The sequence below is a fragment of the Gymnoscopelus microlampas genome (assembly GCF_963454915.1).
Source record: "Gymnoscopelus microlampas genome assembly, chromosome: 22".
In the NCBI taxonomy this organism is placed as follows: domain Eukaryota; kingdom Metazoa; phylum Chordata; class Actinopteri; order Myctophiformes; family Myctophidae; genus Gymnoscopelus; species Gymnoscopelus microlampas.
The window spans coordinates 42,128,823-42,148,031 of record NC_139959.1 but is presented as its reverse complement, the minus strand read 5'-3'; the positions used below and the strand labels follow the sequence as shown (position 1 = coordinate 42,148,031).

Below are 19,209 nucleotides of genomic sequence, written 5' to 3'. Positions count from 1 at the left end.
TATTTCGTGTCACACACCAAAATATATCTGATTCACAAGCTCACAACGCGTCACAGCGCCACTTGTTGTGGGCTTGTATCTGCATTTTTTTGGTACACAAACTGTGCGTGCATGTGTGTGCCTGTATTTGCTCGTGTGTGTGTGTGTGTGTGTGTGTTTGCGCGTGCACGTGTGTGCGCGTGCTCACGTGTGTGTTCACGTGTGTGTGTGCGTGTGTTTGCGCGTGCACATGTGTTCACGCGTGTGCTTGCGTGTGTTGGAGTGTGTGCGCATGTGTTTGCGCGTGCACATTTGTTCTCGTTTGCGCGTGTGTTTGCACGTGTGCGTGTGTGTGCGTGCCTGTGTGTTTGTGTGTGTGTTGCTGTGCGCTCACGCGCGCACATGTGTGTGTGTTGGTGTGTGCTCACGCGCGCACGCGCGTCTGTGCATGCACGTGCGCGCGTGTTTGTTTAAAATTGGAGAATGTAAGAAAAATGATTTCAGGCCCAGTAGAATAACGATGAATGGAAATTTAAATCTTAGTGAATAACCATGGATTCATTTCCATATTTTTTTGGTCAAAGCCACAGGGAGCCAGTGGAAAGATGTTGAGGAGCTACAGGTTGAGGAGAGGACATGAGCTCAGAGTTTAGAGGAGCTACAGGTTGAGGAAAGGACATGAGCTCAGTGCATGTGCGCACACAATTTGCGCGCGCACGCGCGCGAAATTTTTCGGGTCTAATTCGGTCTAATTCGGGTCTAATTCGGTTCTATTTGACCAATATAAATCAACCGTTTTTCGGGTCTAATTCGGTCTAATTCGGTTCTATTTAAGGTTCTAAGTTAAGTTCCAATGAAAGATGGCCTTTCAAGAACTAATGAAGGATAAATAATTTGTGCTGTTTTAACTTTGATAACATAAATCAAAGTTAAAATAAATAATAATTATGAAAATTTAAAAAAAAAAAAAAAAAAAAAAATTTTTTTTTTTTTTTTTTTTTTGGAATATGGCCAGGGGCCACAAGGAAGCTCCTCGCGGGCCGCACGTGGCCCGCGGGCCGCCAGTTGAATATCTATGAGCTACAGGTTGAGGAAAGGACATGAGCTCAGAGTTTAGAGGAGCTACAGGTTGAGGAGAGGACATGAGCTCAGAGTTTAGAGGAGCTACAGGTTGAGGAAAGGACATGAGTTCAGAGTTTAGAGGAGCTACAGGTTGAGGAGAGGACATGAGCTCAGAGTTTAGAGGAGCTACAGGTTGAGGAAAGGACATGAGCTCAGAGTTTAGAGGAGCTACAGGTTGAGGAAAGGACATGAGCTCAGAGTTTAGAGGAGCTACAGGTTGAGGAGAGGACATGAGCTCAGAGTTTAGAGGAGCTACAGGTTGAGGAGAGGACATGAGCTCAGAGTTTAGAGGAGCTACAGGTTGAGGAGAGGACATGAGCTCAGAGTTTAGAGGAGCTACAGGTTGAGGAGAGGACATGAGCTCAGAGTTTAGAGGAGCTACAGGTTGAGGAGAGGACATGAGCTCAGAGTTTAGAGGAGCTACAGGTTGAGGAGAGGACATGGGCTCAGAGTTTAGAGGAGCTACAGGTTGAGGAGAGGACATGAGCTCAGAGTTTAGAGGCCTTAAACACCAGCAGCGTGATGAGTGGCCATTTTGCACTCGCGCATTCATTCACATGTGGCATTTTTTATCTGCTTGCCGAGAGCTGAAATATTGTAAACTCTGGTGTTTGGAAGCGTTTTTTAGGCAAGGCTTCATCCTCCGGTCTTTGAAATGTAGTGGAGTGAAAGTTCAGAGACAGAAATAGAAATACTCAAACAATTTGACCATACTCCCACAACGGTCAGCTGATGCAATTAGACTGTGCCTTCACTGGACAAGGCTCGCTTGCCCCAGGAATGGGTGGACCAAAGGAAACGTTCCCAGCTCCGTCATATATATTTTTTTGGAATATGTTTTTAACAAGATCCAATTTATTTCACAGATTTTGCTGCTTTTTATAGGGTCCCACCATGATATCTGTTTTTCGTTTTTGCATTTTTTTTCCCATGTTGAAATATTAAAGAAGAGTACCTCGATTTGCCATATCGTCGCCTTGCTAAACTAATGGCCAGTCATTTTTTTACGTTTTTCAGAAAAAAAAAAAAAAGATCCAAAACAAAACTGTATATTTCTTAATCATTTCACCCAAAATGTTTATAACAAATTATGACTATTAAACTAAAAATAAAACTTTCTGTCAGTTATGTAACATAAGAGATTTAAATAGATTTAAATAGGATTAAATCTGATTTAGGCCAAAATAAATGTAAAAATTGCCTAAATCAGTAAATAATTTGGCCTAAGTCACAAAACCATGACTTAGGCCAAAAAAAAAGCCTATTTTGTCCTAAGTCACACTGGGGAGATAGGCCATTATAATAAAAGGGGAGAGAACAGCATGATCCTTTTCTATTATGATACCTAGAGGTGGCCTGTGTCATGAGGAGCTGAAAATATAATTTTCCTCCAAAAATGACTTAGGCCATTAGTTTAGCAAGGTGACGATGTATTATTGTATTTGTATGGAATTTATAACATTGGGTAACAATTATACCCAACGTTAGTGATGGTGTGACAATTTTCACAGTACTACTACTAAGTAAATGTACTTAGTTACTGTCCACCAATGCGATCCATGGGAGCATGGAGGAGAGCACAGCAAATTCCATGATAATCCAGTCAGTAGATGTTTACTGAAGATGTTTGTCTGACGGAATGAGCCCACTAGCGTGGCTAAAAAAACATGCTCTTCACCAGTGGTGGAAAGTAACTAAGTACTTTTACTTAAGTACTGTACTTAAGTACAATTTTGAGGTATTTGTGCTTTACTTGAGTATTCCCAGTTTACAATACTTTTACTTCTACTCCACTACAATTATTTGAAAACTTTAGTTACTTGTTACTTTTTGAATATAAATGATTATGAAACGTACATTAACCACTTAAGCTATTTTATACGAAGGCTATTTGAAAATAGCCGATCTACAAGCTCACAACGCGTCGTGAGCTTGTAGATCTGCTATTTCCAAATATTTTAGTACTTTTACTTTTGGTAGTTTAAGTAAATTTTGATGCCAATACTTTTGTATTTTTACTCAAGTACATTTTTAATTGTGGACTTTTACTTGTAACAGAGTATTTCCATATTGCAGTATTGGTACTTTTACTTAAGTAAAAAATGTGAGTCTTTTTCCACACAGCCTGTTACTATACCCAGTGATCCTCGCCGTGTCTGTTGCCATACTGTAGCATTCTTTCTCCCTCTAACGTTGTCATGTTGCTTTGGTTTTGACTCACTTTATGCAAAGCGATCTAAAGCCAAAGCCAAAGATAATATACCCTGGGCCGGCAGAGCAGACATATTGACTTTGGCTCCTCCCCCCAGTCCCAGTTGTTTTTCATTCACCATTAAGCCACAGTTGTAAAAGCAGAGAGACATGTGTTCGGCTTTAGCAGTATATACGCGTCTCCCCTCCTGGATCAGATCAAAGCCTTTGTCGTCCTCTTTTGAGCAAAGAACTGAATGGTCAATGACTGATGGAGTTATCGGGAGGTCTGACAGGATGCGTGGTGACTGAGAATCACGTCTTATCAGAAAAACAATAGAAAGGAGTGCATGGTGCAGTCAGTAAACATCCACATCAAACTCTCATTCAGAGATCTATGCTGAATCAATGGTGGCGCTAATTGAAGGTGATGGCGTTTGAACTCGTCATATGTAGTGGAAAGTAACTAAATACATTTACCTAAGTATTGTACTTAAGCACAATGTTGAGGTACTTTCACTTTACTGGAGTATTTCCAATTTTCAATACTTTTACTTCTACTCCACTACATCTCAGAGGCAAATATTGTACTTTTTACTCCACTACAATTATTTGAAAACTTTAGTTACTAGTTACTTTGTAGATTTTGATTATTATTATTACAAACATACATTAACCACTTCAGCCCCTATATACATTTCGTACAATGGAAAATAGCAGATCTACAAGCTCACAATGTGTTGCGATGCGACGCATTATGAGCTTGTAGATCTGCTATTTTGAAAGGATTTTTATGAATTTGAAAAGTTGTGAAAACAGGACATTCTGCATAATGAGTACTTTTACTTTTGTTACTTGTTTGATACCAATACTCATGCCCTTTTACTCAAATAAATGTTGAATTCCGAACGTTTACTTGCAACAGAGTACTTCTACATTGCAGTATTGCAGTATTTACTTAAGTAAAACATCTGAGTACTTTTTCCACCACTGGTCAATACAGTAAACATCGACATCAAACTCTCGTTCAGAGATCTATGCCCGGCCATCGATGGCGGTAATTGAAGGCGATGGCGTTTGAACTGGTCATGGCATTGAAGTCAAAGCGTCCGTGCGTTTCTTCTGGTCACTACCACGAGTCCCCTCTTATTGACATGTTCGTGTGCTTGATGCCTAAGTGGGTCTATTTTCCTCAACGGTTTGATCTGAGTCCTCTTTGTCTCGTCTGTCCATCCCTATCGATCTCTTTTAACACATGCTATAGGGTCTAGGGTATGATCCTTAAAACCTGAGATTTAACAACAATTGTGTGTGGGGGGGGGGGGGGGGGGGGGGGGATCTTTGTGTGATAAGGGACTTTACTTTTCTATTTTTACATGAACCACTTGAACCCTCACATCCATATTCTGGGGGGAACCACACTGCCCTTTTTTTTTTTTTTTACCTCCCTTGTGTTATATAATTCATGTTTGTTTGTCCTCTACTTTAACCCATGAAGACCGGGAACGCATCTGTGTCATTTTAGATGTCTTTGGACTATTCAAAAATAGCAGATCTACAAGCTCATAGCCCGGCACCGAGTGCCCCGCCATGAGCTTGTAGATCTGCTATTTTTGTTGAAAAATCGTGGAAAATGTGTGCAAATCTTTGAATATATATTTTTTTATGCGAACAACTCTCAAATGTCTTCTAAATCCTAACAGTTTTTTGAAAAAACGTGTTGCTATAATATCAGTGGTTCTCAAACTTTTTCATGCCAAGGACCCCCAACATTATATGTATTTGGCCGCGGACCCCCACCTCAAATCTCATATTTTGTTCCGGGGACCCCCGCAGAAGCAAAGATTTGAGTTAAAAATGTTCGCTTTAAAATGTTTTAGTATATATTCAATGATTTGTAAAAAAAAACATGATTTTTTCACCCCAAAAAAAAGCAGATCTACAAGCTCATAGCGCGGCAGAGCTTGTAGATCTGCTTTTTTTGAATAGCCAAAGTATAAAATAATGGTTAAAGTGGTTGAATATATCATGCATGGAGTATAAAATAGAATGACACACACACACACACACACACACACACACACACACACACACACACACACACACACACACACACACACACACACACACACACACACACACACACACACACACACACACACATCGTCTACACTTACACAATAAAGACATAACTTCTATTGTAAAAAGTTTTCGGTCATAGATAGACCTTCTTCTAGGAAGGTGACTGCTGCTCCCTGCGCTTACTAGGTGTTCAAACGGACTTTGTTATGCAAATGAGGGGAAGAGAAAAGTTCAGACTATATCCAGTTTCAACTGCTTTCAACCATCCATCCATCCATGCCTCTGAGACAATTTAGACAAATGCCATTTATGTGTTCTCTGTGATGTAAAATACGTTTAAACATTTACTCAAGTACTGTACTTAACTACAGTTTTGAGGTACTTTTACTTTACTGGAGTATTTCCAATTTTCCTGTACTTTTACTTCTACTCCTCTACATCTCAGAGGCATATAATATACTTTTACTCCACTACAATTATTTGAAAACTTCAGTTACTAGTTACTTTGTAGATTTGGATTATTACTACAAAGCATACAGTAACCACTTCAGCCCTATATACATTTCGACCATTTGAAAATGCCCGATCTGAAAGTTCACACATTGTGAGCTTGTAGATCAGCTATTTTCAAAAGATTTTTATATTTGAAAACTTGCGGAATGGGATATTCTGCATAATGAGTACTTTCTACTTTTACTACTTTGAAGTACGTTTGATACCAATACTTTTGTACTTTTACTCAAGTAAATGTGTGAATTCCGGACGTTTACCTGTAACAGAGTAATTCTACATTGCAGTATTGATACGTCAAATATCGAGTACTTTTCCACCACTGACTGCTTACTCCCTTCGCTTACAAGGTGTGCAACAATACGTCGTTATGCAAATGAGGGGAAGAGAAAAGTTCAGACTATATCCAGTTTCAACTGCTTTCAACAATCCACCCATGAGCCTCTGAGACATTTTTCTTAGACAAAGGCCATGTCTGTGTTCTGTTCTGCAGCTCGCCAACTATTTCCGAGGTCAACACGAAATTCTGCGGACACTTTGGCGATTGTGGAATCCTGGGGGGGACTGGGATGGAGTTTTTTTTTTCTTTTAGTAGACACCTTGTAGTGTCCTGAGACTAAGGTGGAATAAATGGGCAGTTTTTCTCATCAAAGTGTGGTCCGGGGACCCCCAGGTGTCCTTGAAGGGGTTCCAGGGAGCCCCCATTAAAATCAGTTTAACCCATTAAGACCTGAGGCCGATTCTACAAATGTCTTCTAAATCCCAACAGTATTCTGAAAAAAAAAAAGTATGTTTCTACTGTACTGTATTTCAGTGGTGCTCACACTTTTTCATGTCAAGGACCCCCAGAATGATATGTATTTGGCCGCGGACCCCCATCTCAAAATGTTTTGTTCTAATGTTTTCTGCTATTTTTGAATAATCAAAGTGTAAAATAATACTTATGTTGTGGGCGACTGAACGACCACAACATAAATCTTGTATCGAACTTTTTCCCCAGAAGCAAACAATAGAGTTAAACATGTTCGCTTTAAACAATACATATTCAAAGATTTGCAAAAATGTTCACGATTTTTCAAAAATAGCAGATCTACAACAGATCTACAAGCTCATAGCGCGGCACTCGGTGCCGCGCTATGAGCTTGTAGATCTGCTATTTTTGAATAGTCAAAGTGTAAAATAATACTTATGTTGTGGGCGACTGAACGACCACAACATAAATCTTGTATCGAGGGGTACCCTGGCATATAATATGTGCCAGGGTACCTGGTACATATTAAAATATTATATGCCAGACACATACTATTTACACTGGCACATAATATTTTCTGATGGGAGGTTCGCGGCCCAAATACATATTAATTTTGGGCTCCTTGACATGGAAATGAAGGTCTGATAACCGCTGGCATTTAGGGGGCGAACCGCGTTGTGAATACAAGCCGTGCTGCCTGGTGTCTAAGATGTCATTCATGTTGCTTGAACTGTGAGGTTGTTGGAGAAATCAATAGGAACTGGCTGGTTTGCTAGCGTGGGCGTTAGCAATTAGCGCTTATATTACAGCCTCTGACTGCAGGCAGATGGATGGAGCAAACTGCAGTCGGGTTAGAAGAAGGCTTTAACGTATTAAAACCGGGAACGCGTCTGTGTAACCACTTAAACCGTTATTTTATACTTTGGGCTATTCAAAAATAGCAGATCTACAAGCTCACCAAGTGCCGCGCTATGAGCTTGTTGCTATTTTAGAAGAATCTTGGAAATTTGTGCAAATCTTTGAATATATAATATATTTTTTTGTTTTAAAGCAAACATTTTTTAACTCAAATCTTTGCTTCTGGGGGTCCCTGGAACCACTTATTTCGAGATGGGGGTCCATGGCCTAATGCTTATCATTTTGGGTGGTCCACTCCTTGGTAGGAAGACGTTTGAGAACCACTGATATTAAAGCAACATACATTTAGGATCTAGAAGACTTGTAGAATGTTTCGTTAAAAATGTTCGCTTGAAAAAATATATTCAAAGATTTGCACACATTTTCACGATAAAAAAAAAAATAGCAGATATACAAGCTCATAGCGCGGCACTCGGTGCCGCGCTATGAGCTTGTATATCTGCTATTTTTGAATAGCCTAAAGAAATCTAAAACCGACACAGATGCGTTCCCGGTCTTAATGGGTTAATTTGAGAAATAAACATTTGGGCTATTCAAAAATAGCAGATCTACAAGCTCATAGTGCCGCGCTATGAGCTTGTAGATCTGCTATTTTAGAAAAATCAAGAAAATGTTTGCAAATCTTTGAATATAATTCTTTTAAAGTGAACATTTGTAAACTATTTCCTTCCAAATGTTCACTTAAACAAATATACATTTAAGATTTGCACAAAATATTCAAGTTTTTTCAAAAATCGCAGATCTACAAGCTCATATTGTGGCACTCGGTGCCAGGCTGTGAGCTTGTATATCTGCTATTGTTTAATAGCTAAATAAATGTAAAAATGACAGATTGAATGCGCTATGGTGACTCCGAACCGAGAGGGAATATAATCATCCTCTTGATGAAGGAATGACAGAGTTGAGAGACTACTTTCATCTTTCCTCAGAAGCAGACATCTGTGCGTTATTCATTTTCATTTTGACATAATACCCGGATACAATGCAGTATTCCTTACATAAAAATGTATCCGATACACCAACATTTGTCAGGTGGAAACCTCATACAGATGTGCCACTTCAAAACTTCACACGTTACTGTTCTTTCCCTGATAGTGCCCTGAAAATGCATTTTTTCCCTCCATTTTCTGTCCTTAAAATGCACTGTTTTGCTCCTGAAAAGAAGTTGTCACTACACCCCCCCCCGTTTTTCCCTTCAACAGACATCCATATACATGAGAACAAAAGAATGTGTGTTGAAGAAGGTGTCAGACTCATTATGAGGCGAAAGGTGATTTGACCAGTTGCTCAAATTAATTAGCATCATAAAAGCAGTGATCATCAAAATAATTCAGCATTTTAAATGCCCTTCTTTGTCCCTCTTATTGCCCTGGGAATCCCCTGAAAATTTACTGTCTTGGCGATGGCAGGACATGTGAAGTTTTGAAGTGGCACATCTGTAGGTTCAAAACTGTTACTTTTCAGGATTCAAATAAAAAAAAAAATGCAAAAATTAGCAGATCTACAAGCTCGAAACGTGTCTCTTCGCGCCACGTTTCGAGCTTGCCGAACTGCTACTTTTGATGCTTTCGTATGACACTGTAGTGTGATCAAGTAGTGCCGTTCATTTACCAACAAAAAAAAACAAAACCAAAAAGGTTGAAAAATATGGAGATAAGAGGTTTTTGCCCGACAATACATAGTACCTTTATTGAAAGGATAACCCCTTGAGATATATCATCTCGTTTCCGAGAGGGTCCTTATCAGGGACGTGCACAGATAGACTCTAGGTGGTGCTACAGCACCTGCCCTTTGCCCTCTTGACCAGAAGGGCACGTTTTTTTTCCAGTTTACAGCAGGGGTCTTCAACAGGGGGTCCGGGACCCCTAGGGGGTCCTCAGAGCTACTACAGGGGGTCCGCCAAATCTTTATGTGATATGATTTTTCTTTTTACCGTAACCACTCGAAACCTAGCATCCCTTTTTCTGAGGAGAACTTTAGCCAAAAATAGCAGATCTACAAGCCCACAACGCCTCGCGCTGCGAGGCGTTGTGGGCTTGTAGATCGGCTATTTTTGGCAAAGAGGTATAGGTGTAGAGGGAAAAAAGAGCAGACCAAGTAAACAAAAAAAAGTATAATTTACTTGAGCACCTGCCCTTCAAAATGTCTGTGCACGCCACTGGTCCTTATCACAAAAATAGATCAGAAAGAAAGTACAATAGACAGAACAATATGAACACATTCATCCGTGCATACATAAACAAGAACTTGACAAAGACAAAACAAAAAGCTCTCCTGAAACCAACAATATAATTATGTTTACAGTGTCTACAAGCCGTGACACAGAACACTCATAACCAGCCACTTTGCTCTTGGGCCTTACAGTACGAGGCTATAGGCAGGTGTGTAAAGTAACTACTGGGTACTTTAGTAGTTTAGTAGTAAGTACTTTTACTCAAGTACTGTACTTTAAATGTTGAGGTACTTTTACTTTACTGGAGTATTTCCAATTGTCTATACTTTTACTTACTTACTCCACTACATCTCGGAGGCGAAATATTTCACTTTTACTCCACTACAGTTATTTGAAAACTTTAGTTACTATAGTGCAGGTATAAATGATTACATTATAAAACATACATTAACCACTTTAGTCCAATTTTATTCCTAGGCTATTTGAAAATAGCAGATCTACAAGCTCACAACGCGTCGCATGGCGACGCGTTGTGAGCTTGTAGATCGGCTATTTTTCGGCTACACACTATATTTTACGGGGCTAATAAGGGCGTGTGTGGCCTTATGGGGCTAATACGGAGGGGTGTGTGGCCTTATGGGGCGAATACGGAGGGGTGTGTGGCCTTACGAGGCTATAGGCGAGACCTTATGTCACCTCGTGTCTACCATTCGCACGACAACAGTCACCATTCCCCCCCAGCAGACTGGAAGGTCATTACACATGGCGAGTGACCACATCTTGGTCAAAATAAAGGGCTGCAGCCCCAAAGGCAAAGCAACCATGCGTTTGAATAATCTATTAGACCAACAGACACGCACGCTCGCGCACACGCACACATGCAGACACGCACGCAGGCACGCAGACACGCACGCACACGCGTAAGCGCACACGCGTAAGCACACACACACACACACACACACACACACACACACACACACACACACACACACACACACACACACACACACACACACACACACACACACACACATTATTTGCGTGCACTCTTGTGCCTCTTTGCTATAGTTGCGAGGCAGTCTGCTGGGGTTTTATGATTCACTTTTTAACCCATTCAATCCGGGAACACATCTGTGTCATTTGTTTTTAGATTTATTTGGGCTATTCAAGAATAGCAGATCTACAAGCTCAAGCTTATATGAGCTTGTAGATCTGCTATTTTTTGAAAAATTGTGAACATTTCTGTAAATCTGAATATATATATATATATATATATATATATATTTTTTTTTAAGAGTGAACGTTTGTAACTCAAATCTTTACTTCTGGAGGGTCCCTAGAACAACATTATTTTACAAATGTTCGCTTTAAAAAATATATATATATATATGATTTGCACACATTTTCAAGATTTTTTTAAAATAGCAGATCTACAAGCTCGTAGCGCGGCACTCGGTGCCGCACTATGAGCTTGTAGATCTGCTATTTTTTAAATAAGCCAAATAAATCAAAAAAATAACACAGATGCGTTCCCGGTCTAAATGGCTTAATGCCACCCTGTGTTAACTGCAGTGGGATGCAGCGGGATGTGGTGGGATGACGCAGAGGATGGATGTTTAGCATAATTTGAAAGCAACTTTTTCCTCGTGGCTCTTTGGGAAAAAACACAGTAATGAGCAAAAAGGATGCGGGAGAAAATAGCAGCATTTACTGGTAAATAAATAGTCAGACTTTCTATGAAAGCCCATGTCTGTGATGCATTATGAACATACTTTGAATTCATTATAAGACTGCATAATTACATTTATAAGCACTTCAAGTACTCATGGTGGTTGATATCAATAATTATAACACATAGAGTCATTTATAATGACTATGTGTGTTATAATTACTAACCTTTATTTAAACTGGAAGTACAGTTGAGGGGCAGGCCCTCATTTTCAATTTAGTCGAGATACACAACATAAAAATCAACAGGATCCCGATCCATGGAACCGAACAAAATGTCTTACTTCCGGGTGCTTCAAAACGGGTGCTTCATTGAAATGAATAGCTGACATCACAAACATATTTGGCTGACCTTGGGAATCCATAGATATGAACGACTACGCATGTCAGTCTGACATCACGTCAGTCTGACCAATGGTATATAAAAGGAGACACAGTCTCCGGGGAAATCAGAATTCAACCAACGCTCTGGTATCCTCCATCTCTAACCGGAACTGGATACCGTTTACAGATATTGTCGAGACTTCATCACCAGGTTTCATCAGCTTACTTAAGGATCGATTTTGACTCGGCGCCCGCCTTCGCCTGGTCCTTCTTGACGGAGCTACCTTTGAAGCTAATTTTGTCAGACATCTTGGTTCAAGTCACACATTACACTTGAGGAATCTAATTTGATTCCTGGAGGAGCTGTTGTGAGAAATGTTCTGCTGGACGCTGCATCTGAATGGAGGACCAAAGTCTTACCTTGAAGCTGTTGTTGCTGTGGGAGACGAAGTCTACTCAATTGGAGCGTCTAAGAACTACAACATGGATCATATTGATGTTCTCGTCTTCAACACAGTGTCTTTATGCTGGAGGGAGTTGACCCCAGTGACGACTGGAAGTGGAGAATGTCACCTTGAGGTTCCATCCAGGCGCGGCCACACAGCTGTGCTGATAGGAGATATCATCTACATGTGGGGGGGTTCTAATTATGTCACACGGATGTACTTCAACGTGCTTTATGCATTTGATGTTTACGCCAGCGGATGGTTCGAGCCCAAGGTTTCTGGAACTGTTCCAGAAGAGAGGTTTAACCACTCAGCCTGTGTCTCGGAGAAGGTCATGTATATTCATGGAGGATACAACCAATGGACTGGACACCATAATGACACGTACAAGTTGGACACCACCACAATGGTCTGGTCTTTAATTAACACAAGAGGCACTCCGCCACCTGCTTCAGACCGTCACTCTGCCACCATCATTGGGACAAAGATGTTTGTTTTTGGTGGCTTTGGGCACCAGGACAACAACAACATCAAAGTGTTTGACACTGAGACCAACTGCTGGCTGAACACACCTTCTGCACACCTTCCTCCAGAAGGACACTGGGAACGTTCGGTCTTTACCTACAACGGAGAGCTGTACATATTTGGTGGAAGAACAAAAAATTATAATACCGCCTTCCATGATCTGTGGAAGTTCAGTCCAAAGACCTTCTCCTGGAAGAAGGTTGAGCCCAAAGGGAAAGGACCGTGTGCTGCGTTGTATGGGATGTGCTGTTGCACGGTGGGAGACCGCCTCATCCTCTTTGTGGAATACACACCTGACCTGTACGTGTTAGACTTCAGTCCTAGTCTGAAGACGTTGTGTAAGCTAGCGGTTATTCAGTACCGTCTGGAGCGGTCAGGACTCCCACACAACATCAGGTGGGAACTGGAAGCCATGACTAACGACAACAGCAACAAATAAATGATATAAATAAGATGAGGTCCAATAAGGGGCGTGGCTTCATGTGGATGTCAGACTTCATGTGACCTATCTGTGACGTCAGTCAACTATGACACGATGACTCCATATTTGGGCATGGTTTCAGCCCGACCTGACTGCCTTTGACTTCCATTATAACATTGATTGAAGTTAAATATATCAAATATAAAAGGTTAAAAAGGCAATGTTCCAGCCTCATCCAAGAAAACAAGGGAACCGGTAGACCTGGTACTGCCAGACCCCTAGTGGTTGAAATCTGAATGGCCGGACTTCGCATGACGTGTATGCAGAGGAAAAGAGGGACAGACAAGAGGAAAAGAGGGACAGACCGAGAGGAAAAGAGGGACAGACCGAGAGGAAAAGAGGGACAGACCAAGAGGAAAATAGGGACAGACAAGAGGAAAAGAGGGACAGACCGAGAGGAAAAGAGGGACAGACCGAGAGGAAAAGAGGGACTGACCGACAAAGCCTCATGTAGGCCGACCCCTTGGATCTGGCAAAAAAAATAAATGGGACATTTTGCACAATGAGTTGCCTACTTTTACTTTTGGTGCTTTAAGTATATTTTAATACCAATACTTTTGCACTTTTCCTCAATTACATTTTCATTATCGGACTTTTGATGCTTTTACTTCAGTAAAAACAATTGAATACTTTTTCCAACACTGCTTTCGGGAAGGATTGTCCATACTGGACTGCATCTGCATCTTTTTTTACATAATGTGATGGACACGAAGCAACGAGCAGCACGAAAAAATTAATAAAAAGTAGCATCACTCAACTACAGCGGCGCTTTGCACTTTCATATCACTGCAGTACATGCAGTAACACAGTGTATCACTTTCATATCACTGCAGTACATGCAGTAACACAGTGTATCACTTTCATATCACTGCAGTACATGCAGTAACACAGTGTATCACTTTCATATCACTGCAGTACATGCAGTAACACAGTGTATCACTTTCATATCACTGCAGTACATGCAGTAACACAGTGTATCACTTTCATATCACTGCAGTACATGCAGTAACACAGTGTATCACTTTCATATCACTGCAGTACATGCAGTAACACAGTGTATCACTTTCATATCACTGCAGTACATGTAGTAACACAGTGTATCACTTTCATATCACTGCAGTACATGCAGTAACACAGTGTATCACTTTCATATCACTGCAGTACATGCAGTAACACAGTGTATCACTTTCATATCACTGCAGTACATGCAGTAACACAGTGTATCACTTTCATATCACTGCAGTACATGTAGTAACACAGTGTATCACTTTCATATCACTGCAGTACATGCAGTAACACAGTGTATCACTTTCATATCACTGCAGTACATGCAGTAACACAGTGTATCACTTTCATATCACTGCAGTACATGTAGTAACACAGTGTATCACTTTCATATCACTGCAGTACATGCAATAACACAATGTATCACTTTCATATCACTGCAGTACATGCAGTAACACAGTGTATCACTTTCATATCACTGCAGTACATGCAGTAACACAGTGTATCACTTTCATATCACTGCAGTACATGTAGTAACACAGTGTATCACTTTCATATCACTGCAGTACATGCAGTAACACAGTGTATCGCTTTCATATCACTGCAGTACATGCAGTAACACAGTGTATCACTTTCATGTCACTGCAGTACATGTAGTAACACAGTGTATCACTTTCATATCACTGCAGTACATGTAGTAACACAGTGTATCGCTTTCATATCACTGCAGTACATGTAGTAACACAGTGTATCACTTTCATATCACTGCAGTACATGTAGTAACACAGTGTATCACTTTCATATCACTGCAGTACATGCAGTAACACAGTGTATCACTTTCATATCACTGCAGTACATGCAGTAACACAGTGTATCGCTTTCATATCACTGCAGTACATGCAGTAACACAGTGTATCACTTTCATATCACTGCAGTACATGCAGTAACACAGTGTATCACTTTCATATCACTGCAGTACATGCAGTAACACAGTGTATCGGATGTGAAGTCGTCCACAAGGATACACTTGACAGTGTGATAGTGAAGAACACTGACATATTGGTGTGAATTTACACACCAATATTGCCACGAACAATTGCCAGTTAGAGTCTGAACAGTGACAGAGACAGAGAGAGAGAGTGTATGCGTACGTTTGTGCGTGCGTCTGTGTGCGTCTGTGTGCGTCTGTGTGCGTCTGTGCGTGTGTGTGTGTGTGTGTGTGTGTGTGTGTGTGTGTGTGTGTGTGTGTGTCTGTGTGTGTGTGTGTGTGTGTGTGTGTACTGCAATGTAGAAATACTCTGTTACAAGTTAAAGTTCGGAATAAAACATCTACTTGAGTAAAAGTACAAAAGTATTGGCATCAAAATGTACCTAAAGTACCAAAAGTAAAAGCACTCGTTATGCAGAATGCCCCATTTCATGTTTTCAACTGTATGAATATCTTTTGTTTTACACTCCTTTACTCCTTTTGATAGGGCATTCCACATTTTTCTTGTATAGCTTGAGAAAGAGTATATTCCCTTGTTTGTGCCAAATCTGGGTTGAACATGATCAGTGGAGCTGACTCTGGTGTTATGATCGTGGACTTAATTTACGTTTATGTAGTATGTTGACAGGTACATGGGTAACCCAATGTTGTGTAGACCAGGCCCATTGCAAGTTGCTGTACTCTGTCCTCAACCCTGAGCCATCCAACCCTAGCAAAGTGAGCAGGGGTTAGATGGGTTGTGTGTTTGAGGCCAAGAAGCAGCCTTACCAGTTTGTTTTTGATGTCTGGAGCCTTGTTTTTAAGGCCTTAGTGGTGTTGTGATACCATGAGAAGCATGCATAGTCGAAATAACCTTGGATGAGGGCCCCTGTAAGAATCCTCAAGGTATTCTTACTGACTAGTTGATCCTATACAGAAAACATGCTCTTTGATTGACCTTTTTGATGACTCTTTCTGCCATTTTATCACCGGAGAGGTTTGCCTCCGAGATGGAACCCAGGTAGATAATTTCCTCCTTTCTTGTGATAACATCATCACCCGCTTTGAATGTGAAGCCACTGCTCCAGACATCCCAAAACAAACTGGTTAAGGCTACTTCTTGGCCTTCATCTAACCCCGCTCACTTTGCTAGGGTCAGATGGCTCAGGGTTGAGGACAGAGTACAGCAACTTGCAATGGGCCTGGTCTACAAGATACACACCACAACATCAACCCATTGAGACCTGGAACTGTCTCATTTTTAGATTTGAGCTAAAAAGCATTATTTTACACTTTGGCTATTCAAAAATAGCAGATATACAAGCTCATAGCGCGGCATCGAGTGCCGCGCTACGAGCTTGTAGATCTGCTATTTTTGAAAAATCGTGAAAATGTGTGCTAATCTTTGAATATATATATTTTTAAAGCGAACTGTTTTTAACTCAAATCTTGCTTCTGGGGGGTCCCTGGAACAAAATATTTTGATGGGGGTCCGCGGCCAAATACATATCATTTTGGGGGTCCTTGACATGAAAAAGATTGAGCACCACTGATATAGAAACTTACGTTTTTCAGAATACTGTTGAGATTTAGGACACACGTAGAATCGGCTTCAGGTCTCAATGGGTTAAAAAACATATCAGAGGTAGCTCCACCGGTCGCGTCCAGCACGGATTTAGCACCAACAAGGGGTTGAATTAGTTTCTCCTGCTATGCCACCAAAATGTAGAATGCCCTACCAAAAATAGAAAACAGTTACAATTAAAGCTTCCTATACCTTTACAAAGACATGGTTATCAGTGGCTGAATATTTGGACGCAGAGGATGTGGGTGGAAATGTGTCGGGTCTCTATACCAAGCCCCCAGAACCACGGTAGAACAGTGAAGCGTCACAACCCATGGAACCAATGGAATGGACCCATGGAACCAATATGGAACCAATATGTCTTACTTCCGGGTGCTTCAAAATTCCACCGTGCAAGTTGATAGATTGCTTTATCATTTTACAAACACCTTAGGCTCAGATCACACATTGGAATAAGATAGACACAGACACAACGGAGATCTCCTTCACTTTTTACTTGGTACCAAGGAGACAATGTACAGCTTGACCTGAATCATTTCTGGAGTACAACTCACTTTACATTGTCATTTATACAAGGAGACAGGAGAGACAGAGAAGCTAGCAGGGAGGCGTGACCAAAAGTACTTAAAAGTATCAGATTACTCTGAGTAATCTATACTGAATGTAATTTATAACAGCGTACAGGCAGAGCAAACTGGGAGAGAGAACTCCAAGGCTGCAGGGAGTGAACTGATAACAGAGGAATGCAAACATCTGTAGCTTACACGGACCTGGTAACAATAACAAACCATTCAATATTGGCCCTCTCCTCCTCTCAGTACAAGCACAAAAGAAATGAACATTTATGCATTAATTATATGAACACAACATTATATAAAACTGAGAATCGGCTCCGTCATTTCCTCCTCTTGATCAAATAATTAATATACATATTCTTCTTGTTTTCACATTTTCAAAATGGACATCATATCAGGATTTCATTACGCTTAAGTCTTTCGGACCTCCCCACTCCTGTGCCTCCTGCACCGGGACGCAGTCCTAGGCTAGACCCCTTTCCACTTGAGGTCTACACCCAGGTCACCCTGGATAGAGAATTCAAGTCTCCTGCTTCCCGGCGTCTTCTTTTCAAAGCCCACCGATCACAGGAGCATCACTCGCTTACATAACTGTTGCACAAGCGGCGGTCGCTTTGAGCTTGTGATGGCCTGACTGTACATTGAGCCGAGCACGACGGCCAAGCATACCTTCCAAAGGCATCGCATGGTCTTAATGTCACCTGTGACCCGACCGGCCGGTGACCCAGTCGATAGCGACCCCTTACCCGTTGGCGTGGTTGGCGCCCCAGGCAGGAAACCGACGGTCTTGTCCTGGCCCCGCTTGGCTACGGGAACCAGAATATTAACCGTTTTCACCAGCCTTGCCTTTTCACAGAGGTTGTCCCGCAAGACTGCACCCTCTGCTAGGTGTGGACTGTCGTCCACCTACCACGCAGTGCCTGACACATCACAACATTTACAAAACCCACAGGTGACACTTCAACGCTGTGACTTTCAAAATGTTGCCATGTGCGACACCCCCGCAGACTAGACGGTTGTTTACACAGCTAGGATGTTAATTCATCCTTGACAGAACACGGGGGCCTTTCAGTCTCTCCCCAGCACTATAAGAGGTATTTAACGTGCTCTGGGAGCCTTGCGACCCCGCTGCCGCCTGTTGGTGACAAGGATTGGGGAGCCTAACCCCCTAACCTCATCACTTGCCTCTTTCGCTTTCAGTGGCCTTGGTACTTAAGCTACAGTGGTTAGCACTTGAGAATGGCAGTAATACCATCTGAGTGCCTCTGTGGTGCCACTGTGGTACCACCACTACTTGGTGGTGCCACATTTGACACCTTTTTTTAAGGTGTAGTGTGGCTGATCGCCCACGATGTGGCGCATGTGAGTCCTTGAACAGTACATTATTAGCAGCAGGGGAAGGGTGAATGCATTTAAAAGTGATTGTTATTTTTATTTTTTGTAAACATAGAAAATAATGCATAGTCCTTAGGATGAATTCAAAAGCAATTGTTTCTTTAAACACAACTGTGTTTCATGGTGGAAGAAGTGCACAGACATTTTACTAAAGTAAAAGTAGCAATACCACAATATGAAAATACTCTATTACAACCAAAAGGCCTGTGTTCAAAATGTTACTTGAGTAAAAGCACAAAAGTATTTGCATCAAAATATACTTAAAGTACCAAAAGTAAAAGTACTAAAATGTTTCAAAGTAACCGATCTACAAGCTTGTAGATCGGCTATTTTCAAATGGTATAAAATAGGGCTAAAGTGGTTAATGTATATGTTTTATAATATAACAATTTATATCTGCAAAGTAACTAAAGTTTTCAAACAATTGTAGTGGAGTAAAAGTACAATATTTGC

The 19,209-nt window shown here is 41.1% G+C and overlaps 1 protein-coding gene across 1 annotated transcript; it reads left to right on the top strand.

Moving 5' to 3' along the window:
- Positions 1-12,152: 12,152 nt before the first annotated feature.
- Positions 12,153-13,187, top strand: LOC311038652 (kelch domain-containing protein 3-like; the record flags this gene model as incomplete). Its single annotated transcript, XM_084048222.1, has 2 exons — positions 12,153-12,632; positions 12,741-13,187. 2 exons carry the CDS (start codon positions 12,153-12,155, stop codon positions 13,185-13,187), a joined length of 927 nt encoding a protein of 308 aa, XP_083904348.1.
- Positions 13,188-19,209: the final 6,022 nt, after the last annotated feature.